At 47.2% G+C, this 26,261-nt stretch overlaps 1 protein-coding gene across 1 annotated transcript in view; it reads right to left on the minus strand.

The window, feature by feature from the left end:
* The window catches only part of LOC135571560 (protein FAM91A1-like), an 85,415-nt gene extending 63,780 nt beyond the window's left edge, over positions 1–21,635 (minus strand). The window contains exons 1-5 of the mRNA XM_065018164.1: positions 21,382–21,635; positions 12,068–12,177; positions 7,570–7,688; positions 4,361–4,447; positions 3,413–3,542 (exon numbers count right to left, since the gene is read on the minus strand). Coding sequence (XP_064874236.1) covers positions 3,413–3,542; positions 4,361–4,447; positions 7,570–7,688; positions 12,068–12,177; positions 21,382–21,635 — 700 coding nt within the window. The remainder of the gene's footprint in view (positions 1–3,412; positions 3,543–4,360; positions 4,448–7,569; positions 7,689–12,067; positions 12,178–21,381) is intronic.
* Between the last annotated feature and the right edge of the window lie 4,626 nt (positions 21,636–26,261).

A 26,261-nucleotide genomic window follows, 5' to 3' on the forward strand; every position in this document is an offset into this window, starting at 1 on the left:
AGGTTGGATGGGGACGGACCGAGGAGAGGGTGGATGGGGACGGACCGAGGAGAGGGTGGATGGGGACCGAGGAGAGGTTGGGTGGGGACCGAGGAGAGGTTGGGTGGGGACCGAGGAGAGGTTGGGTGGGGACCGAGGAGAGGTTGGGTGGGGACCGAGGAGAGGTTGGGTGCGGACCGAGGAGAGGTTGGATGGGGACCGAGGAGAGGTTGGATGGGGACCGAGGAGAGGTTGGATGGGGACCGAGGAGAGGTTGGGTGCGTACCGAGTAGAGGTTGGGTGGGGACCGAGGAGTGGTTGGGTGGGAACCGAGGAGAGGTTGGATGGGGACGGACCGAGGAGAGGGTGGATGGGGACCGAGGAGAGGTTGGATGGGGACCGAGGAGAGGTTGGGTGGGGACCGAGGAGAGGTTGGATGGGGACCGAGGAGAGGTTGGGTGGGGACCGAGGAGAGGTTGGGTGCGGACCGAGGAGAGGTTGGGTGCGGACCGAGGAGAGGTTGGGTGGGGACCGAGGAGAGGTTGGGTGCGGACCGAGGAGAGGTTGGATGGGGACCGAGGAGAGTTTGGATGGGGACCGAGGAGAGTTTGGATGGGGACCGAGGAGAGTTTGGATGGGGACCGAGGAGAGGTTGGATGGGGACCGAGGAGAGGTTGGATGGGGACCGAGGAGAGGTTGGGTGCGGACCGAGGAGAGGTTGGATGGGGACCGAGGAGAGGTTGGATGGGGACCGAGGAGAGGTTGGGTGGGGACCGAGGAGAGGTTGGATGGGGACCGAGGAGAGGTTGGATGGGGACCGAGGAGAGGTTGGGTGGGGACCGAGAAGAGGTTGGGTGGGGACCGAGAAGAGGGTGGATGGGGACGGACCGAGGAGAGGTTGGATGGGGACCGACCGAGGAGAGGTTGGATGGGGACTGACCGAGGAGAGGTTGGGTGCGGACCGAGGAGAGGTTGGATGGGGACCGAGGAGAGGTTGGATGGGGACGGACCGAGGAGAGGGTGGATGGGGACCGAGGAGAGGGTGGATGGGGACTGAGGAGAGGGGGAATGGGGACTGAGGAGAGGGTGGATGGGGACTGAGGAGAGGGGGAATGGGTTATCATTTCATTGATTGTTTCTGTAACCTTCCCCCTCTAAAGAATTTTTTTTTTTTTTAAAGGAAAGTTACATTCATTCTGACTTCAGAGTGTGTCTCTACGTTCATTCTGAATTCAGAGTGTGTGTCTCTACGTTCATTCTGAATTCAGAGTGTGTGTCTTATTGTTCAATCTGAATTCAGAGTGTGTGTCTCTACGTTCATTCTGAATTCAGAGTGTGTGTCTTATTGTTCAATCTGAATTCAGAGTGTGTGTCTCTATGTTCATTCTGAATTCAGAGTGTGTGTCTTATTGTTCAATCTGAATTCAGAGTGTGTGTCTCTACGTTCATTCTGAATTCAGAGTGTGTGTCTTATTGTTCAATCTGAATTCAGAGTGTGTGTCTCTACGTTCAATCTGAATTCAGAGTGTGTGTCTCTATGTTCATTCTGAATTCAGAGTGTGTGTCTTATTGTTCAATCTGAATTCAGAGTGTGTGTCTTATTGTTCATTCTGAATTCAGAGTGTGTGTCTTATTGTTCAATCTGAATTCAGAGTGTGTGTCTCTACGTTCATTCTGAATTCAGAGTGTGTGTCTTATTGTTCATTCTGAATTCAGAGTGTGTGTCTTATTGTTCATTCTGAATTCAGAGTGTGTGTCTCTACGTTCATTCTGAATTCAGAGTGTGTGTCTTATTGTTCAATCTGAATTCAGAGTGTGTGTCTCTACGTTCATTCTGAATTCAGAGTGTGTGTCTTATTGTTCATTCTGAATTCAGAGTGTGTGTCTTATTGTTCATTCTGAATTCAGAGTGTGTGTCTTATTGTTCATTCTGAATTCAGAGTGTGTGTCTCTACGTTCATTCTGAATTCAGAGTGTGTGTCTCTATGTTCATTCTGAATTCAGAGTGTGTGTCTTATTGTTCATTCTGAATTCAGAGTGTGTGTCTTATTGTTCATTCTGAATTCAGAGTGTGTGTCTTATTGTTCATTCTGAATTCAGAGTGTGTGTCTCTACGTTCATTCTGAATTCAGAGTGTGTGTCTCTACGTTCATTCTGAATTCAGAGTGTGTGTCTCTACGTTCATTCTGAATTCAGAGTGTGTGTCTCTATGTTCATTCTGAATTCAGAGTGTGTGTCTCTATGTTCATTCTGAATTCAGAGTGTGTGTCTCTATGTTCATTCTGAATTCAGAGTGTGTGTCTCTATGTTCATTCTGAATTCAGAGTGTGTGTCTTATTGTTCAATCTGAATTCAGAGTGTGTGTCTCTACGTTCATTCTGAATTCAGAGTGTGTGTCTCTACGTTCATTCTGAATTCAGAGTGTGTGTCTTATTGTTCAATCTGAATTCAGAGTGTGTGTCTTATTGTTCATTCTGAATTCAGAGTGTGTGTCTCTACGTTCATTCTGAATTCAGAGTGTGTGTCTCTATGTTCATTCTGAATTCAGAGTGTGTGTCTTATTGTTCAATCTGAATTCAGAGTGTGTGTCTCTACGTTCATTCTGAATTCAGAGTGTGTGTCTCTACGTTCATTCTGAATTCAGAGTGTGTGTCTCTACGTTCATTCTGAATTCAGAGTGTGTGTCTCTACGTTCATTCTGAATTCAGAGTGTGTGTCTTATTGTTCAATCTGAATTCAGAGTGTGTGTTTGTTTGCATCTCATTTGGGTCTTATACTCTCAGTTCAGTTCTGTTGGCACAAGTATTTAATTTACACAGACCAAAATAGAAACCGTCACAATAACTGAATGTGAAAAAACTTGACTTGATGAAAGCACCCAAACCCCTAAAACAAAAAGCACCCAAACCCCTAAAACAAAAAGCACCCAAACCCCTAAAACAAAAAGCACCCAAACCACGGAAACAAAAAGCTCCACCAAAAACACTAAAACCAAAACAACACTTAGACAGGCTGTTAAAGCTACTAACTACTTACAGACAGGATGTTAAAGCTACTAACTACTCACAGACAGGATGTTAAAGCTACTAACTACTTACAGACAGGATGTTAAAGCTACTAACTACTTACAGACAGGATGTTAAAGCTACTAACTACTTACAGACAGGATGTTAAAGCTACTAACTACTTACAGACAGGATGTTAAAGCTACTAACTACTTACAGACAGGATGTTAAAGCTACTAACTACTCACAGACAGGATGTTAAAGCTACTAACTAATTACATGTTAACGCTACTAATTACTTGCACACTGAACATCAATATCTCACAACTTTTAACTACAACTTTCATTTTTAATTCCAACTACTTTTAATAATAAGAGTTCTTTCTTCCTAACTAAATGAAGAGGCTGTAAGTTGTGTTGTTAGTTACCGTTGTTAGGCAGGTCAGGGCCCTGGTCGGTGGTTAGTTCCTTGTTGTAGCGGAGAAACAGGATGGTGTTCCTGAGGGTCAGAGCATGGTCAAAATACCTCTGGGCCTCGCCCTCCGCCGTGCTCTCTACCTGAGGGAGGGAGGAGAGAGAGAGAGAGAGAGGGGTTAGTAACATGGTCAAAATACCTCTGGGCCTCGCCCTGTGTATGTGTGCCTGTGAGTGTGTTGTGTGTGCATGCCTGTGTGTGTGTTGTGTATTTGAGGCGGCCATATTACGTTGTCTCCCGCTTTACATCCCCTGTTAGTTCACATAAAGCCTTTACATCCCCTGTTAGTTCACATAAAGCCTTTACATCCCCTCTGTTAGTTCACATAAAGCCTTTACATCCCCTGTTAGTTCACATAAAGCCTTTACATCCCCTGTTAGTTCACATAAAGCCTTTACATCCCCTGTTAGTTCACATAAAGCCTTTACATCCCCTGTTAGTTCACATAAAGCCTTTACATCCCCTGTTAGTTCACATAAAGCCTTTACATCCCCTGTTAGTTCACATAAAGCCTTTACATCCCCTGTTAGTTCACATAAAGCCTTTACATCCCCTGTTAGTTCACATAAAGCCTTTACATCCCCTGTTAGTTCACATAAAGCCTTTACATCCCCTGTTAGTTCACATAAAGCCTTTACATCCCCTGTTAGTTCACATAAAGCCTTTACATCCCGTTAGTTCACATAAAGCCTTTACATCCCCTGTTAGTTCACATAAAGCCTTTACATCCCCTGTTAGTTCACATAAAGCCTTTACATCCCCTGTTAGTTCACATAAAGCCTTTACATCCCCTGTTAGTTCACATAAAGCCTTTACATCCCATGTTAGTTCACATAAAGCCTTTACATCCCCTGTTAGTTCACATAAAGCCTATTAAGACACACACAGACACGCAGCTTACTTTATCCAGCTCCATCAGGAAGCTGTCCAGGGTCTCGTCTGACAGCTTCCCCACCTCAAACATGGTGACCGCATGGCTCTTCAGGTTCTGAGGGGGAGAGCATGGTTTAGGACCCTCAAACTCAACTCTGGACCTTGAAGCCAGTCCCACTGCTATGTTTTCATCATTCCCCTCTAATCAGGGCCTGATTTAGACCTGGGACACCAGGTGGGTGATTCCCCTCTAATCAGGGCCTGGTTTAGACCTGGGACACCAGGTGGGTGACTCCCCTCTAACCAGGGCCTGATTTAGACCTGGGACACCAGGTGGGTGATTCCCCTCTAATCAGGACCTGGTTTAGACCTGGGACACCAGGTGGGTGATTCCCCTCTACCAGGGGCTTCAGTCCCCTGGTAGGGTATGAATAACCCTCTGTAGGGGATAGAGGGGCTCCAGTCCCCTGGTAGGGTATGAATACCCCTCTGTAGGGGATAGAGGGGCTCCAGTCCCCTGGTAGGGTATGAATACCTCTCTGTAGGGGATAGAGGGGCTCCAGTCCCCTGGTAGGGTATGAATACCCCTCTGTAGGGGATAGAGGGGCTCCAGTCCCCTGGTAGGGTATGAATACCCCTCTGTAGGGGATAGAGGGGCTCCAGTCCCCTGGTAGGGTATGAATATCCCTCTGTAGGGGATAGAGGGGCTCCAGTCCCCTGGTAGGGTAAGAAATGAATACCCCTCTGTAGGGGATAGAGGGGCTCCAGTCCCCTGGTAGGGTAAGAGATGAATACCCCTCTGTAGGGGATAGAGGGGCTCCAGTCCCCTGGTAGGGTATGAATACCCCTCTGTAGGGGATAGAGGGGCTCCAGTCCCCTGGTAGGGTATGAATACCCCTCTGTAGGGGATAGAGGGGCTCCAGTCCCCTGGTAGGGTATGAATACCCCTCTGTAGGGGATAGAGGGGCTCCAGTCCCCTGGTAGGGTATGAATACCCCTCTGTAGGGGATAGAGGGGCTCCAGTCCCCTGGTAGGGTAAGAGATGAATACCCCTCTGTAGGGGATAGAGGGGCTCCAGTCCCCTGGTAGGGTATGAATAACCCTCTGTAGGGGATATAGGGGCTCCAGTCCCCTGGTAGGGTATGAATACCCCTCTGTAGGGGATAGAGGGGCTCCAGTCCCCTGATAGGGTATGAATACCCCTCTGTAGGGGATAGAGGGGCTCCAGTCCCCTGGTAGGGTATGAATACCCCTAATACTACTACATCTAACACTACATGAATGAGAGTAACACAGCTCTACGTATTTTACTGGTTTGTGACCCAATTACTCTGTTGTTAGGAAGGGTCAGAATCAGCACTGTGGGGGGATATGTGCCTTTGTTAGACCGAACATTGCATACAACGTCAGATTGGATTTAATCGCTGATCTGGAGAATGTCTGGCTGGATATCTGCTTTCCCAAAACCAAAACCGATTTGTTGGGGGTGTGTTACAAGCCGCCCAATCAGAATGCATTCTATGAAGGTCTTGAAATTGTGTTGTCAAACTGTGATGATTCTCTGGTGAAGGAAATCATTTTGTTAGGCGATTTCAATACTGATGTTTGCAAAAGAGTCGAGTAATAGTCTATGGAATCAGTGATAATTTTTTAACATTTTGCAGAAAGAAGATTTTGAAAGATATATTGAAGTCACAGAACTGTTAGAATCAGAGGACTCTGGAGAATAATAATAAAAAATCATGAGGAAGGTGGTTAGGGGTTAGGGGTCAGGGTTCAGAGGTTAGGGGACGTACCGGAGAGAGGTTCCCCATCATGAGGAAGGTGGTTAGGGGTTAGGGGTCAGGGTTCAGAGGTTAGGGGACGTACCAGAGAGAGGTTCCCCATCATGAGGAAGGTGGTGAGGGTTAGGGGTTAGGGGTCAGGGTTCAGAGGTTAGGGGACGTACTGGAGAGAGGTTCCCCATCATGAGGAAGGTGGTGAGGGTTAGGGGTTAGGGGTCAGGGTTCAGAGGTTAGGGGACGTACCGGAGAGAGGTTCCCCATCATGAGGAAGGTGGTGAGGGTTAGGGGTTAGGGGTCAGGGTTCAGAGGTTAGGGGACGTACCGGAGAGAGGTTCCCCATCATGAGGAAGGTGGTGAGGGTTAGGGGTTAGGGGTCAGGGTTCAGAGGTTAGGGGACATACCGGAGAGAGGTTCCCCATCATGAGGAAGGCGGTGAGGGTTAGGGGTCAGGGTTCAGAGGTTAGGGGACGTACTGGAGAGAGGTTCCCCCATCATGAGGAAGGTGGTGAGGGTCAGAGGTTAGGGGACGTACCGGAGAGAGGTTCCCCATCATGAGGAAGGTGGTGAGGGTTAGGGGTCAGGGGTCAGAGGTTAGGGGACGTACCGGAGAGAGGTTCCCCATCATGAGGAAGGCGGTGAGGGTTAGGGGTTAGGGGTCAGGGTTCAGAGGTTAGGGGACGTACCGGAGAGAGGTTCCCCATCATGAGGAAGGCGGTGAGGGTTAGGGGTCAGGGTTCAGAGGTTAGGGGACATACTGGAGAGAGGTTCCCCATCATGAGGAAGGTGGTGAGGGTTAGGGGTTAGGGGTCAGGGTTCAGAGGTTAGGGGACGTACCGGAGAGAGGTTCCCCATCATGAGGAAGGTGGTGAGGGTTAGGGGTTAGGGGTCAGGGTTCAGAGGTTAGGGGACGTACCGGAGAGAGGTTCCCCATCATGAGGAAGGCGGTGAGGGTTAGGGGTTAGGGGTCAGGGTTCAGAGGTTAGGGGACGTACCGGAGAGAGGTTCCCCATCATGAGGAAGGCGGTGAGGGTTAGGGGTCAGGGTTCAGAGGTTAGGGGACGTACTGGAGAGAGGTTCCCCATCATGAGGAAGGTGGTGAGGGTTAGGGGTTAGGGGTCAGGGGTCAGAGGTTAGGGGACGTACTGGAGAGAGGTTCCCCCATCATGAGGAAGGTGGTGAGGGTTAGGGGTTAGGGGTCAGGGTTCAGAGGTTAGGGGACGTACCGGAGAGAGGTTCCCCATCATGAGGAAGGCGGTGAGGGTTAGGGGTTAGGGGTCAGGGTTCAGAGGTTAGGGGACGTACTGGAGAGAGGTTCCCCATCATGAGGAAGGCGGTGAGGGTTAGGGGTTAGGGGTCAGGGTTCAGAGGTTAGGGGACGTACTGGAGAGAGGTTCCCCATCATGAGGAAGGCGGTGAGGGTTAGGGGTTAGGGTTCAAAGGTTAGGGTACGTACCGGAGAGAGGTTCCCCATCATGAGGAAGGCAGTGAGGGTGGAGTCAAACAGGAAGGCGATCCTCTTGGTGGGTGGGGCAACAGGACCAGGGTTACTCAGGCTGCTCACACTGGTGTTGTCTAACACACAGAGAGAAGAACTCATAATCCCATGATGCTGTGGATTGGAATGTATTGTTTTGCAAGACAACAACCTTAATACAGCCGCCCAATGTAGGGGGATACTACTCTGGGGGATACTACTCTGGGGGATACTACTCTGGGGGATACTACTCAGGGGGATACTACTCTGGGGGATACTACTCTGGGGGATACTACTCTGGGGGATACTACTCTGGGGGAATACTACTCTGGGGAATACTACTCTGGGGGAATACTACTCTGGGGGGATACTACTCTGGGGGAATACTACTCTGGGGAATACTACTCTGGGGAATACTACTCTGGGGGATACTACTCTGGGGGATACTACTCTGGGGGATTCTACTCTGGGGGATACTACTCTGGGGGATACTACTCTGGGGGATACTACTCTGGGGAATACTACTCTGGGGAATACTACTCTGGGGGATACTACTCTGGGGGAATACTACTCTGGGGAATACTACTCTGGGGAATACTACTCTGGGGGAATACTACTCTGGGGAATACTACTCTGGGGGAATACTACTCTGGGGGGATACTACTCTGGGGGATACTACTCTGGGGATACTACTCTGGGGGATACTACTCTGGGGGATACTACTCTGGGGGATACTACTCTGGGAATACTACTCTGGGGGATACTACTCTGGGGATACTACTCTGGGGGAATACTACTCTGGGGAATACTACTCTGGGGAATACTACTCTGGGGGATACTACTCTGGGGATACTACTCTGGGGATACTACTCTGGGGGATACTACTGTGGGGGGATACTACTCTGGGGATACTACTCTGGGGGATACTACTCTGGGGGATACTACTCTGGGGATACTACTCTGGGGGATACTACTCTGGGGGATACTACTCAGGGGGATTCTACTCTGGGGATACTACTCTGGGGGATCCTACTCTGGGGGATACTACTCTGGGGGATACTACTCAGGGGATTCTACTCTGGGGGATACTACTCTGGGGGATACTACTCTGGGGGATACTACTCTGGGGGATACTACTCTGGGGGATACTACTCTAGGGATACTACTCTAGGGGATACTACTCTGGGGATACTACTCTAGGGGATACTACTCTGGGGGATACTACTCTGGGGGATACTACTCTAGGGGATACTACTCTGGGGGATACTACTCAGGGGATTCTACTCAGGGGGATACTACTCAGGGGGATACTACTCTGGGGGATACTACTCTGGGGGATACTACTCTGGGGGATACTACTCTGGGGATACTACTCTGGGGGATACTACTCTGGGGGATACTACTCTGGGGGATACTACTCTGGGGGATACTACTCTGGGGGATACTACTCTGGGGGATACTACTCTGGGGGATACTACTCTAGGGCATACTACTCTGGGGGATACTACTCTGGGGGATACTACTCTGGGGGATACTACTCTGGGGGATACTACTCAGGGGGATACTACTCAGGGGGATACTACTCAGGGGATACTACTCAGGGATTCTACTCTGGGGGGATACTACTCTGGGGGATACTACTCTGGGGGATACTACTCAGGGATTCTACTCTGGGGATACTACTCTGGGGGATACTACTCTGGGGGATACTACTCAGGGATTCTACTCTGGGGGGATACTACTCTGGGGGATACTACTCAGGGGATTCTACTCTGGGGATACTACTCAGGGGATTCTACTCTGGGGGGATACTACTCTGGGGGATACTACTCTGGGGGGATACTACTCAGGATTCTACTCAGGGGATTCTACTCTGGGGGATCCTACTCTGGGGGATCCTACTCTGGGGGATACTACTCTGGGGGATACTACTCTGGGGGATACTACTCTGGGGGATACTACTCTGGGGGATACTACTCAGGGGGATACTACTCAGGGGGATACTACTCTGGGGGATACTACTCAGGGGATCCTACTCTGGGGGATACTACTCAGGGGGATACTACTCTGGGAGGATACTACTCTGGGGGGATACTACTCTGGGGGATACTACTCTGGGGGATACTACTCTGGGGGATACTACTCTGGGGGACACTACTCTGGGGGATACTACTCTGGGGGACACTACTCTGGGGGATACTACTCTGGGGGATACTACTCTGGGGGGGATACTACTCTGGGGGAAACTACTCTAGGGGATACTACTCTGGGGGATACTACTCTGGGGGTAGGGGTACTACTCTGGGGGGTAGGGGTACTACTCTGGGGGTAGGGGTACTACTCTGGGGGTAGGGGTACTACTCTGGGGGTAGGGGATACTACTCTGGGGGATACTACTCTGGGGGAACTACTCTGGGGGATACTACTCTGGGGGATACTACTCTGGGGGGATACTACTCTGGGGGGATACTACTCTGGGGGGATACTACTCTGGGGGATACTACTCTGGGGGATACTACTCTGGGGGGATACTACTCTGGGGGATACTACTCTGGGGGTAGGGGATACTACTCTGGGGGTAGGGATACTACTCTGGGGGATACTACTCTGGGGGGATACTACTCTGGGGGGCTCTATTCTGGGGGATACTACTCTGGGGGGGCTCTATTCTGGGGGATACTACTCTGGGGGTAGGGGATACTACTCTGGGGGTAGGGGATACTACTCTGGGGGATACTACTCTGGGGGGGATACTACTCTGGGGGTAGGGGATACTACTCTGGGGGATACTACTCTGGGGGGGATACTACTCTGGGGGGGATACTACTCTGGGGGTAGGGGATACTACTCTGGGGGTAGGGATACTACTCTGGGGGTAGGGATACTACTCTGGGGGTAGGGATACTACTCTGGGGGGATACTACTCTGGGGGGTTACTACTCTGGGGGGGAATACTATTCTGGGGGATACTACTCTGGGGGGATACTACTCTGGGGGGGATACTACTCTGGGGGATACTACTCTGGGGGGATACTACTCTGGGGGATACTACTCTGGAGGTAGGGGATACTACTCTGGGGGTAGGGGATACTACTCTGGGGGATACTACTCTGGGGGATACTACTCTGGGGGATACTACTCTGGGGGGTACTACTCTGGGGGATACTACTCTGGGGGGTACTACTCTGGGGGTACTACTCTGGGGGATACTACTCTGGGGGAACTACTCTGGGGGTAGGGATACTACTCTGGGGGGATACTACTCTGGGGGAACTACTCTGGGGGATACTACTCTGGGGGATACTACTCTGGGGGATACTACTCTGGGGGTAGGGGATACTACTCTGGGGGTAGGGATACTACTCTGGGGGATACTACTCTGGGGGGGCTCTATTCTGGGGGGATACTACTCTGGGGGGATACTATTCTGGGGGATACTACTCTGGGGGTAGGGATACTACTCTGGGGGTAGGGGATACTACTCTGGGGGGGATACTACTCTGGGGGATACTACTCTGGGGGATACTACTCTGGGGGATACTACTCTGGGGGATACTACTCTGGGGGTACTACTCTGGGGGATACTACTCTGGGGGTACTACTCTGGGGGATACTACTCTGGGGGATACTACTCTGGGGGAACTACTCTGGGGGTAGGGGATACTACTCTGGGGGAACTACTCTGGGGGTACTACTCTGGGGGTAGGGATACTACTCTGGGGGTACTACTCTGGGGGTAGGGGATACTACTCTGGGGGGGATACTACTCTGGGGGTAGGGGATACTACTCTGGGGGTAGGGGATACTACTCTGGGGGGACACTACTCTGGGGGTAGGGGTACTACTCTGGGGGATTCTACTCTGGGAGGTACTACTCTGGGGGATACTACTCTGGGGGGTATACTACTCTGGGGGGATGCTACTCTGGGGGTACTACTCTGGGGGATACTACTCTGGGGGATACTACTCTGGGGGATACTAGAGGGGGATACTACTCTGTGGGGATACTAGAGGGGGATACTACTCTGGGGGATACTAGAGGGGGGATACTACTCTGGGGGATACTACTCTGGGGGTACTACTCTGGGGGGGATACTACTCTGGGGTACTACTCTGGGGGTACTACTCTGGGGGATACTACTCTGGGGGGATACTACTCTGGGGGATACTACTCTGGGGGATACTAGAGGGGGATACTACTCTGTGGGGGGTACTACTCTGTGGGGGAAACTAGAGGGGGAAACTAGAGGGGGGATACTTCTCTGGGGGATACTACTCTGTGGGGATACTAGAGGGGGATACTAGAGGGGGATACTACTCTGTGGGGATACTAGAGGGGGGGGTACTAGAGGGGGATACTAGAGGGGGATACTAGAGGGGGATACTCAGGGGATACAACACAAAGGTTATTTTGGGCAGCCTGGGCCAAAGCCAGGGCTTGTGGTGAGCTTTGGGTGGTAACAGTGGAGACTCTCACCTTGGTCCTCCAGGCTGGTGGTGTCTGTGTCTGTAGCCGAAGATCCAGCCTCCATCACAGGACTCCCCTGTTCCCACGACAGCAGCATCTGTTTGGGATCCACTGTGCTCCTGGGACAGGGGGTGGTAAACCCCACACATACATTACACTGGGGCTGTGTGTGTGTGTGTGTGTGTGTGTGTGTGTGTGTAGGTGTGTGTGTGTGTGTAGTGTGTAGTGTGTAGGTGTGTGTGTGTGTGTAGTGTGTAGTGTGTGTGTGTGTGTGTGTGTAGTGTGTAGTGTGTGTGTGTGTAGTGTGTAGTGTGTAGTGTGGGTGTGTGTGTGTGTGTGTGTAGTATGGGTGTGTGTGTGTGTGTGTGTAGTGTGTAGTGTGGGTGTGTGTGTGTGTGTGTGTGTGTGTGTGTAGTGTGGGTGTGATTTATTAACGTGCTTCACAGTACTGTAATCTGGTTTTGTATTGTGTCGTGCTTCATTTCCCCGTTGCTTTGGAGCTGCTTCCCTTTCACTCAGTCAACTTCAGTACAACATACAATGGGCAGAAGTGCTCTCGAGACTTCGGTTGAACGACCTACAATCACGCCCCGACAAGGCAAATTAAATCCACGCCTCGCTGGAGGCCCCGCCTTCCACAGGTGATAACCCAGCTAGCACTTAACGTTCTGAGAACCATATGTTTCTTAGAGCTTGGTGAGAGCGTGGCATGCAACCTTCCCGCAACGTTCTGGGAATGGTTCAGGATACCCAGCTAGCACTTAACGTTCTGAGAACCATATGTTTCTTAGAGCTTGGTGAGAGCGTGGCATGCAACCTTCCCGCAACGTTCTGGGAATGGTTCAGGATACCCAGCTAGCACTTAACGTTCTGAGAACCATATGTTTCTTAGAGCTTGGTGAGAGCGTGGCATGCAACCTTCCAGCGTTCTGGGAATGGTTCAGGATACCCAGCTAGCACTTAACGTTCTGAGAACCATATGTTTCTTAGAGCTTGGTGAGAGCGTGGCATGCAACCTTCCCGCAACGTTCTGGGAATGGTTCAGGATACCCAGCTAGCACTTAACGTTCTGAGAACCATATGTTTCTTAGAGCTTGGTGAGAGCGTGGCATGCAACCTTCCGCAACGTTCTGGGAATGGTTCAGGATACCCAGCTAGCACTTAACGTTCTGAGAACCATATGTTTCTTAGAGCTTGGTGAGAGCGTGGCATGCAACCTTCCCGCAACGTTCTGGGAATGGTTCAGGATACCCAGCTAGCACTTAACGTTCTGAGAACCATATGTTTCTTAGAGCTTGGTGAGAGCGTGGCATGCAACCTTCCCGCAACGTTCTGGGAATGGTTCAGGATACCCAGCTAGCACTTAACGTTCTGAGAACCATGCGTCTTAGGTGGGAATTTCAGTACTTCAGCATGTTTTCTACAGGTCTCCTCGTGGTTCTATTTAAAGTCATGTTCCATAAAGAAAACGTTCCATAAAAAAACAAAAAAATCATTACTAACTTTCAAAGAACGTTATAACAATGTTATTTAAAAACATACGCTGAGTATACAAAACATTAACACTTGCTATTTACATGACATAGAATGACCAGGAGAAAGCTATGATCCCTTATTGGTGTCACCTGTTAAATCCACTTCAATCAGTGTAGATGAAGGGGAGGAGACATGTAGATGAAGGGGAGGAGACAGGTTAAAGATGAAGGGGAGGAGACAGGTTAAAGATGAAGGGGAGGAGACATGTAGATGAAGGGGAGGAGACAGGTTAAAGATGAAGGGGAGGAGACAGGTTAAAGATGAAGGGGAGGAGACAGGTTAAAGATGAAGGGGAGGAGACAGGTTAAAGAAGGAGGGGAGGAGACAGATTAAAGAAGGAGGGGAGGAGACAGATTAAAGATGAAGGGGAGGAGACAGGTTAAAGTAGGAGGGGAGGAGACAGGTTAAAGAAGGAGGAGGAGACAGGTTAAAGAAGGAGGGGAGGAGACAGATTAAAGATGAAGGGGAGGAGACAGATTAAAGATGAAGGGGAGGAGACAGGTTAAAGTAGGAGGGGAGGAGACAGGTTAAAGAAGGAGGGGAGGAGACAGGTTAAAGAAGGAGGGGAGGAGACAGATTAAAGATGAAGGGGAGGAGACAGATTAAAGATGAAGGGGAGGAGACAGATTAAAGATGAAGGGGAGGAGACAGATTAAAGAAGGAGGGGAGGAGACAGGTTAAAGATGAAGGGGAGGAGACAGGTTAAAGATGAAGGGGAGGAGACAGGTTAAAGATGAAGGGGAGGAGACAGGTTAAAGATGAAGGGGAGGGGACAGGTTAAAGATGAAGGGGAGGAGACAGGTTAAAGAAGGAGGGGAGGAGACAGGTTAAAGAAGGAGGGGAGGAGACAGGTTAAAGATGAAGGGGAGGGGACAGGTTAAAGAAGGATTTTTATGTTTTGAGACAACTGAGACGTTTGCGTTTGTGTGCCATTCAGAGGGTGAATGAGAAAGACAAAAGATTGAAGTGCCTTTGAACGGGGTAAGGTAGTAGGTGCCAGGCGCACCGGTTTGAGTGTATCAAGAACCAGTGGTGGAAATTACTTAACTAAAAATACTTTAAAGTACTACTCTTAAGTAGTCTTTGGGGGGTATCTGTACTTTACAATTTATATTTTTGGCAACTTCTACTTCACTACATTCCTAAAGAAACAGATGTACTTTTTCCCCGACACCCAAAAGTACTCGCTGCATTTTGACAGGAAAATTGTCCAATTCACACTTTTCAAGAGAACATCCCTGCTCATCCCTGAGAACATCCCTGCTCATCCCTGAGAACATCCCTGCTCATCCCTGAGAACATCCCTGCTCATCCCTGAGAACATCCCTGCTCATCCCTGAGAACATCCCTGCTCATCCCTGCTCATCCCTGCTCATCCCTGAGAACATCCCTGCTCATCCCTGAGAACATCCCTGAGAACATCCCTGCTCATCCCTGAGAACATCCCTGCTCATCCCTACTGCCTTTGATCTGGCGGACTCATTAAACATTTAGTTTGTAAATGATGTTGGAGTGTGACCCTGGCTCCCTGTCAATAAAGAAAACACTGTCATCTGCTTTGCTTATTATAAGGAATTAAATAAATTATACATTTACTTTAGATACTGAAGTTAATTTAAAACTAAATACTTTTAGACCTTTCCTTAGGCTAGGGGTCCCGCTAGCGGGAATACTGGAGGGCACGCAATTCAAATAAATAATCATAAAAATTATGGATTTTGAACATTTAGGTACATGTGTCTTATATCGGTTGAAAGCTCAAATTCTTGTTCATCTAACTGCACTGTCCGATATACAGTAGCTATTACAGCGAAAACATGCCATGTGATTGGTTGAGGACGGCTCCCATTACAGCGAAAACATGCCATGTGATTGTTGGAGGACGGCTCCCATTACAGTGAAAACATGCCATGTGATTGTTGGAGGACGGCTCCCATTACAGTGAAAACATGCCATGTGATTGGTTGAGGACGGCTCCCATTACAGTGAAAACATGCCATGTGATTGTTGGAGGACGGCTCCCATTACAGTGAAAACATGCCATGTGATTGGTTGAGGACGGCTCCCATTACAGTGAAAACATGCCATGTGATTGTTGGAGGACGGCTCCCATTACAGTGAAAACATGCCATGTGATTGTTGGAGGACGGCTCCCATTACAGTGAAAACATGCCATGTGATTGGTTGAGGACGGCTCCCATTACAGTGAAAACATGCCATGTGATTGTTGGAGGACGGCTCCCATTACAGCGAAAACATGCCATGTGATTGTTGGAGGACGGCGCTCCACATCAAAAATATCTTTCCACCGGCACAGGTTTCAAAAATTCACAAAGATTAAATATTCACTTACTTTAAAAAAATCTTCCTCTGATTTGTCATCCAAAGGGTCCCAGCTATAACATAGTGTTGTTTTGTTAGATAAAATCCTTATTTATATCCCAAAAAGTCAGTTTAGTTGGCGCCATCGATTTGAGTAACCCACTCGTTCAACATGCAGAGAAAGGAATCCAAAAATCTACTGATAAACTTTGTTAAAACAAGTCAAATTACGTTTCTATTTACTCCTCAGATACCCAAAAATGTAATCGAACTATAATATTTATTACGGAAATAAGTATGTTCAATAGGAAACCGATATTAGCCGGTGCGTCTTGTCTTCAACGCATGCCCAAACACGAATTTCCAAGAGTGTGTCCTTCTACTAAAACTCATATTTCTTATTCGTTTTGGAAGGTACAAGCCTGAAACCATGACCATAGACTGCTGACACCCTGTGGAAGCCATAGGAATTGCATCATGGGAGCTAGAATTCATTATGCCCCTATTATTTTCATTGGAAGAGCATTGGCTCTCCAAAAAAATATAATTCTGGTTGGTTTTTCTTTGGATGTTCTCCTACCATATCTATTGTGTTATAGTCTCCTACATTATTTTAACATTTCTACAAACTTCAACGTGTTTTCTTTCCAATGGTACCAATTATACTGGGTGACTTTCACTTTGAAGTATGACAATTGAGTACTTTTTCCACCACTGTCAAGAACTGCAGTGCTGCTGGGTTTTTCATGCTCAACAGTTTCCTGTGTGTATCAACAATGGTCCCCCACCCAGAGGACATCCAGCCAACTTGACACAACTTTTGGAAGCATTGGAGTCAACATGGGTCAGCATCCCTGTGTAATGCTTTTGACTCCATGTAGAGTCCATGTCCCAATGAATTGAGGCTGTTCTGAGGGCAAAGGGGGGGGTGCAACGTAATACTAGGAAGGTGTTCTTAATGTTTTGTACACTCAGTGTACATTCGGTTCTCAGCAACAACAAAACTCTCTATCCTCTACGTTGTTAAGTGTGTTCAGGTGGGTTGGCCACACTTGATCTTAATGAGTGCTTGTTTCCTTTGAAATGGGGTCTGTTTGAATAGACTAAAATTAACAGCTTTGTATGAGTTGAAGAAAATATGGCATGCAAGCTCCATCCTGGTGGCGCAGTGCACTAATTCCATGGCTAGAGAACAGAAGATCATAGGTTCATATCTCACTGATGCCGTGCCAAAATAAAAATACAATTTGCTTGCATGATTAATGCCGAAGCAGATTAATTTCCATGTGTACTATCTGTGCTTGGAGTTGAAAACAGTTCAACCAAACTAAGCCAGCAGTGCTCTTAAAAGTCTTACTGAAACATGTTCTCAGAATGTTATTTCATTAACTTCAAATAACCTATCATTTTCTTCTCACAACATCCAAGGAAACCTTTCAGGGAACCATAGCATAAATGTTAACAAAACCCCCCTGGAACCTGAGTAAAACATTCTCAGAACCTCCCTGGAACCATAGTAAAAATGTTCTCAGAACCTCCCTGGAACCATAGTAAAACATTCTCAGAACCTCCCTGGAACCATAGTAAAAATGTTCTCAGAACCTCCCTGGAACCATAGTAAAACATTCTCAGAACCTCCCTGGAACCATAGTAAAAATGTTCTCAGAACCCCCCTGGAACCGGAGTAAAACATTCTCAGAACCTCCCTGGAACCATAGTAAAAATGTTCTCAGAACCTCCCTGGAACCTGAGTAAAACATTCTCAGAACCCCCCTGGAACCTGAGTAAAACATTCTCAGAACCTCCCTGGAAACATAGTAAAAATGTTCTCAGAACCCCCCTGGAACCGGAGTAAAACATTCTCAGAACCACCCTGGAACCCTAGTAAAATGTTCTCAAAACCTCCCTGGAACCATAGCAAAAATGTTCTCAGAACCTCCCTGGAACCATAGCAAAAATGTCCTCAGAACCATAGTAAAACATTCTCAGAACCTCCCTGCAACCTAAAAATGTACATTCACAGAAAAGGCACTTCTGGATAAGAAACTGTTTTACCGGTCAGGAAACTTATAGCTTTGTTCCCAGAACCAATAGTAAACCAAAAACATTTCCGGTTACCGGAACGCATTTTACCGCCTAAAGCGAGTGAGCCTCATTGTGACAACAGTACCCACAGCTGTCCAATTAGGGCACCTCATTGATCACCAGAGCCTGGTACCCAGAGTGGGCCAGATTTTAGGCAAATCTTGGCACATAAACACTGTTTTTTCAACCCTGAGTTCCACAGTGTCCCATAAATCAGCCTCTTTAGAAGAAACCAGGAGCTGTCTGACTCCATCTCAGCTAATTCCATTTCTGGGTCTCGAGCTAGACACCCTTGCGTAACGCACTTCTCTACCCCACGGAGGAGGGTGTCCGGGTTCCGTGTCTGCTTAGCCAAATCACTTCCTGGTCACAGTGGGTTTTCACCAGTGCCTACGCCTACTGGGGATGATGTCTTATGTCATGGAAGTTGTTCCCCTGGGGCTATTGTTGATACAGCACTTCCAGCGCCAAGTGCTAGCCACTCACCTGATATAGTGTTGTAGTAGTATAGTAGTATAGTGTTGTAGTAGTATAGTGATACAGCACTTCCAGCGCCGAGTGCTAGCCACTCACCTGATATAGTGTTGTAGTAGCATAGTAGTGCAGTGATATAGTGTTATAGTAGTGTGGTGATATAGTGATATAGTGGTATAGTGATATAGTAGTGTAGTGATATAGTAGTATAGTGATATAGTAGTATAGTGATATAGTAGTATAGTGATATAGTAGTGTAGTGATATAGTAGTGTAGTGATATAGTAGTATAGTGATATAGTAGTGTAGTGACATAGTGTTGTAGTAGTATAGTAGTGCAGTGATATAGTGTTATAGTAGTGTGGTGATATAGTGATATAGTAGTATAGTGATATAGTAGTGTAGTGATATAGTAGTATAGTGATATAGTAGTGTAGTGATATAGTAGTGTAGTGATATAGTAGTATAGTGATATAGTGCTGTAGTAGTATAGTGATATAGTAGTATAGTGATATAGTAGTATAGTGATGTAGTAGTATAGTGATGTAGTAGTATAGTGATATAGTAGTATAGTGATATAGTGATGTAGTAGTATAGTGATATAGTAGTATAGTGGTATAGTGATATAGTGGTATAGTGATGTAGTAGTATAGTGATGTAGTAGTATAGTGATGTAGTAGTATAGTGATGTAGTAGTATAGTGATGTAGTAGTATAGTGATGTAGTAGTATAGTGATGTAGTAGTATAGTGATATAGTGATGTAGTAGTATAGTGATATAGTAGTATAGTGATATAGTGTTGTAGTAGTATAGTGATATAGTAGTGTGGTGATATAGTAGTGTAGTGATATAGTGTTGTAGTGGTATAGTAGCACAGTGATACAGTGGTATAGTGATATAGTAGTATAGTGATACAGCACTTCCAGCGCCGAGTGCTAGCCACTCACCTGATATAGTGTTGTAGTAGCATAGTAGTGCAGTGATATAGTGTTATAGTAGTGTGGTGATATAGTGATATAGTGGTATAGTGATATAGTAGTGTAGTGATATAGTAGTGTAGTGATATAGTAGTATAGTGATATAGTAGTGTAGTGATATAGTAGTGCAGTGATATAGTAGTCTGGTGATGTAGTAGTATAGTAGTGTAGTGATATAGTAGTATAGTGACATAGTGTTGTAGTAGTATAGTGTTGTAGTAGTATTGTGATATAGTAGTGTAGTGACATAGTGTTGTAGTAGTATAGTGTTGTAGTAGTATAGTGATATAGTAGTGTAGTGATATAGTAGTGTAGTGATATAGTAGTATAGTGATATAGTAGTGTAGTGATACAGTGCTGTAGTAGTATAGTGATATAGTAGTATAGTGATATAGTGATGTAGTAGTATAGTGATATAGTAGTGTAGTGACATAGTGTTGTAGTAGTATAGTGTTGTAGTAGTATAGTGATATAGTAGTATAGTGATATAGTAGTGTAGTGATATAGTAGTGTAGTGATATAGTAGTGTAGTGATATAGTAGTGTAGTGATATAGTAGTATAGTGATATAGTAGTGTAGTAGTATAGTGATATAGTAGTATAGTGATATAGTAGTATAGTGATATAGTGATGTAGTAGTATAGTAGTGCAGTGATATAGTGTTGTAGTAGTATAGTGATATAGTAGTATAGTGATATAGTAGTATAGTGATATAGTGTTGTAGTAGTATAGTGATATAGTAGTATAGTGATATAGTAGTATAGTGATACAGTGTTGTAGTAGTATAGTGATATAGTAGCACAGTGATACAGTGGTATAGTAGTATAGTGATATAGTAGTATAGTGATACAGTGTTGTAGTAGTATAGTGGTATAGTAGCACAGTGATACAGTGGTATAGTGATATAGTAGTATAGTGATACAGTGTTGTAGTAGTATAGTGATATAGTGTTATAGTAGTATAGTGATATAGTGTTATAGTAGTATAGTGATATAGTGTTATAGTAGTATAGTGGTATAGTGTTATAGTAGTATAGTGATATAGTAGTATAGTGATACAGTGTTGTAGTAGTATAGTAGTGTGGTGATATAGTAGTATAGTGATAGTGTTATAGTAGTCTAGTAGTACAGTGATATAGTGTTATAGTGGTATAGTAGTGTGGTGATATGGTAGTATGGTGTTATAGTAGTATAGTGCTGTAGTAGTACAGTGATATAGTAGTGTAGTGATATAGTAGTGTAGTAGTACAGTGATATAGTGTTGTAGTAGTCTAGTAGTACAGTGATATAGTGTTGTAGTAGTATAGTAGTGCAGTGATATAGTAGTGTGGTGATGTAGTAGTATAGTGATATAGTAGTGTGGTGATGTAGTAGTATAGTGATATAGTAGTCTGGTGATGTAGTAGTAGAGTGATATAGTAGTATAGTAGTGTGGTGATATAGTAGTATAGTGATATAGTAGTAGAGTGATATAGTAGTATAGTAGTGTGGTGATATAGTAGTATAGTGATATAGTAGTAGAGTGATATAGTAGTATAGTAGTGTGGTGATATAGTAGTATAGTAGTGTGGTGATGTAGTAGTAGAGTGATATAGTAGTGTGGTTATATAGTGTTGTTGTAGTATAGTAGTGCAGTGATATAGTAGTCTGGTGATGTAGTAGTATAGTGATATAGTAGTATGGTGATATAGTAGTGCAGTGATATAGTAGTCTGGTGATGTAGTAGTATAGTAGTGTGGTGATATAGTAGTATAGTAGTATAGTGATATAGTAGTATAGTAGTATAGTAGTATAGTGATATAGTAGTGTGGTTATATAGTAGTATAGTAGTGTGGTTATATAGTAGTATAGTAGTATAGTGATATAGTAGTATAGTAGTATAGTAGTATAGTGATATAGTAGTGTGGTTATATAGTGGTATTGAAGGCCTACTTCAGTCTGTTGACAGAGGGGGCAGTCTTCCATGTGGGGTGGAGCTGCTCTGAGCTGAACGAGCTTCCTTTCTTCAGGGCAAAACCCAGGCGACAGTACATAGACACAGCATTCTGAGAGAGGGAGGGGAGAGGGGAAAGAGAGTGTGGGTGAGAGAGAACATAACAATAGTGCACAGCCAGAAGCAGCCTTTTCCTAATCAATGGTATGCCATGAGGGTCAAACAGAACGTTGTCAGCCAAGTTAGAATCCATTGGCTGCTGATTTGTTCTGCTCCTCCGACTGACCTCTCAATGTAAAGACAATCTCTTGGTCGGTCAGACCACCTTCACACCAACAAATCATTATCAAGCACTGCGGCAATTTATTGTGAATCACCCTGCATCATCATGGTCACACAGAAAATAATAAAAGCTGTGGAAAGCTAACAACTGAAAGTGAATTCCTGTAGGAAGTTCTCATTGACATCAAAATGTCTGTTTTTGAGAGAGAGACAGAAAGACAGAGAGAGAGACAGAGATACTGAGGGAGAGAGAGAGAGACAGAAAGACAGAGAGAGAGACAGAGATACTGAGGGAGAGAGAGAGAGACAAAGAGAGAGAGACAGAGATACTGAGGGAGAGAGACAGAGATACTGAGGGATAGAGAGACAGAGAGACAGAGATACTGAGGGAGAGAGAGAGAGACAGAAAGACAGAGAGAGAGACAGATACTGAGGGAGAGAGAGAGAAAGACAGAGAGAGAGACAGAGATACTGAGGGAGAGAGAGATTGAGGGATAGAGAGAGAGAGATATTGAGGGAGAGAGAGAGATATTGAGGGATAGAGAGAGAGAGAGAGAGAGAGAGATATTGAGAGAGAGAGAGAGAGAGGGAGAGAGAGAGAGATATATTGAGAGAGAGAGAGATATATTGAGGGAGAGAGAGAGAGGGAGAGAGAGAGAGAGAGATATTGAGGGAGAGATATAATGAGGGAGAGAGAGATATAATGAGGGAGAGATATGAGGGAGAGAGAGATATAATGAGGGAGAGAGAGAGACATATTGAGGGATAGAGAGAGAGAGAGAGAGATATTGAGGGAGAGATATAATGAGGGAGAGAGAGAGACATATTGAGGGATAGAGAGAGAGAGAGAGAGAGAGATATTGAGGGAGATATATAATGAGGGAGAGAGAGAGACATATTGAGGGATAGAGAGAGAGAGAGAGATATTGAGGGAGATATATAATGAGGGAGAGAGAGAGACATATTGAGGGATAGAGAGAGAGAGAGAGAGAGAGAGAGAGAGAGAGAGAGAGAGAGAGAGAGAGAGATATTGAGGGAGAGATATAATGAGGGAGAGAGAGAGAAAATGGCAGCCCTAGGAAATTAGGCCAGACTTGGTGACGACTGAAGCCCTAATTCAACTCCAGACAGTTCGCCGTCTGTCTGTGGCTGTGCCATGGGATGCAGTCAACTGATCTTACAGTGTGTGTGCGTGTGTGTGTGTGTGTGTGGGTGTGTGTGTGTGTGTGTGTGTGAGGGATGTATATATGTATATATAATAACACATCCTAGATCTGAATGAATTAAATATTCTTATTAAATACTTTTTTCTTTACATAGTTGAATGTGCTGACAACAAAATCATGGAAATCAAATGTATCAACCCATGGAGGTCTGGATTTGGAGTCACACTCAAAATTAAAGTGGAAAACCACACTACAGGCCGATCCAACTTTGATGTGATGTCCTTAAAACAAGTCAAAATGTAGTGTGTGTGGCCTCCACGTGCCTGTATGACCTCCCTACAACGCCTGGGCATGCTCCTGATGAGGTGGCGGATGGTCTCCTGAGGGATCTCCTCCCAGACCTGGACTAAAGCATCCGCCAACTCCTGGACAGTCTGTGGTGGATGTAGCGAGACATGATGTCCCAGATGTGCTCAATTGGATTCAGGTCTGGGGAACGGGCGGGCCAGGCCATAGCATCAATGCCTTCCTCTTGCAGGAGCTGCTGACACACTCCAGCCACATGAGGTCTAGCATTGTCTTGCATTAAGAGGAACCCAGGGCCAACCGCACCAGCATATGGTCTCACAAGGGGTCTGAGGATCTCATCTCGGTACCTAATGGCAGTCAGGCTACCTCTGGCGAGCACATGGAGGGCTGTGCGGCCCCAAAAAGAAATGCCACCCCACACCATGACTGACCCACCGCCAAACCGGTCATGCTGGAGGATGTTGCAGGCAGCAAAACGTTCTCCACGGCGTCTCCAGACTGTCACGTCTGTCACATGTGCTCAGTGTGAACCTGCTTTCATCTGTGAAGAGCACAGGGCGCCAGTGACGAATTTGCCAATCTTGGTGTTCTCTGGCAAATGCCAAACATCCTGCACGGTGTTGGGCTGTAAGCACAACCCCCATCTGTGGACGTCGGGCCCTCATACCACCCTCATGGAGTCTGTTTCTGACCGTTTGAGCAGACACATGCACATTTGTGGCCTGCTGGAGGTCATTTTGCAGGGCTCTGGCAGTGCTCCTCCTGATCCTCCTTGCACAAAGGCGGAGGTAGCGGTCCTGCTGCTGGGTTGTTGCCCTCCTATGGCCTCCTCCACGTCTCCTGATGTACTGGCCTGTCTCCTGATGTACTGGCCTGTCTCCTGGTAGCGTCTCCATGCTCTGGACACTACGCTGACAGACACAGCAAACCTTCTTGCCACAGCTCGCATTAATGTGCCATCCTGGATGAGCTGCACTACCTGAGCCACTTGTGTGGGTTGTAGACTCCGTCTCATGCTACCACTAGAGTGAAAGCACCGCCAGCATTCAAAAGAGACCAAAACATCAGCCAGGAAGCATAGGAACTGAGAAGTGGTCTGTGGTCACCACCTGCAGAACCACTCCTTTATTGGGGGTGTCTTGCTAATTGCCTATAATTTCCTCCTGTTGTCTATTCCATTTGCACAACAGCATGTGGAATTGATTGTCAATCAGTGTTGCTTCTTAAGTGGACAGTTTGATTTCACAGAAGTGTGATTGACTTGGAGTTACATTGTGTGGTTTAAGTGTTCCCTCTTTGTCCCGTGAACCAATAAAATAGAGGTTTTATGCAGAACATGAACGTGTGAATAGCTGCATGAAACAGACATATCAACTCTCTGGCTTCCTTCATACATTAGACCAGTCATATCACAACGCAAGCAGCCTACCATATTGAGCCTACTGCACCTAAAGTCCCCAACAGAAAACATCACTTACTTGCATGACTTCTAGAAATTCCATTTGGTTACACCGAACTTTGTGGCATTTGGCAGAGGCTCAAAATATAACCTGCAGCGACTCACTGTTAACAAAATGGCTGGTACATTGTGTCCACAAACGTGCTCCAGGAAATAGACATTTGCAACATTGTTCCATATGTAACAATAACAAAAGTGAGTACACAGTCTTACAATACCACCCACGGTGCTGCATCTCCACCAGTACCCAGGGTGCCTCTTCCCCACTACCACCCACGGTGCCTCATCTCCACTACCACCCACGGTGCCTCATCCCCACTACCACCCACGGTGCCTCATCTTCACTACCACCCACGGTGCCTCATCCCCACTACCACCCACGGTGCCTCATCTCCACTACTACCCACGGTGCTGCATCTCCACTACCACCCACGGCGCCTCATCTCCACTACCACCCACGGCGCCTCATCTCCACTACCACCCACGGCGCTGCATCTCCACTACCACCCACGGTGATGCATCTCCACTACCACCCACGATGCCTCATCCCCACTACCACCCACGGTGATGCATCTCCACTACCACCCACGGCGCCTCATCTCCACTACTACCCACGGCGCTGCATCTCCACTACTACCCACGGTGCTGCATCTCCACTACTACCCACGGTGCTGCATCTCCACTACTACCCACGGTGCTGCATCTCCACTACTACCCACGGTGCTGCATCTCCACTACTACCCACGGTGCTGCATCTCCACTACTACCCAGGGTGCTGCATCTCCACTACTACCCACGGTGCTGCATCTCCACTACCACCCACGGCGCCTCATCTCCACTACCACCCACGGCGCCTCATCTCCACTACCACCCACGGCGCTGCATCTCCACTACCACCCACGGTGATGCATCTCCACTACCACCCACGATGCCTCATCCCCACTACCACCCACGGTGATGCATCTCCACTACCACCCACGGCGCCTCATCTCCACTACTACCCACGGCGCTGCATCTCCACTACTACCCACGGTGCTGCATCTCCACTACTACCCACGGTGCTGCATCTCCACTACTACCCACGGTGCTGCATCTCCACTACTACCCACGGTGCTGCATCTCCACTACTACCCACGGTGCTGCATCTCCACTACTACCCAGGGTGCTGCATCTCCACTACTACCCAGGGTGCTGCATCTCCACTACTACCCAGGATGCTGCATCTCCACTACTACCCACGGTGCTGCATCTACACTACTACCCAGGATGCTGCATCTCCACTACTACCCAGGATGCTGCATCTCCACTACTACCCACGGTGCTGCATCTCCACTACCACCCACGGTGCTGCATCTCCACTACTACCCACAGTGCTGCATCTCCACCACTACCCAGGGTGCTGCATCTCCACTACTACCCACGGTGCTGCATCTCCACTACTACCCAGGGTGCTGCATCTCCACTACTACCCACGGTGCTGCATCTCCACCACTATCCAGGGTGCTGCATCTCCACTACTACCCACGGTGCTGCATCTCCACCACTACCCAGGGTGCTGCATCTCCACTACTACCCAGGGTGCTGCATCTCCACCACTACCGACGGTGCTGCATCTCCACTACTACCCACCGTGCTGCATCTCCACTACTACCCACGGTGCTGC

The sequence above is a fragment of the Oncorhynchus nerka genome, linkage group LG4 (assembly GCF_034236695.1).
Source record: "Oncorhynchus nerka isolate Pitt River linkage group LG4, Oner_Uvic_2.0, whole genome shotgun sequence".
NCBI lineage: Eukaryota > Metazoa > Chordata > Actinopteri > Salmoniformes > Salmonidae > Oncorhynchus > Oncorhynchus nerka.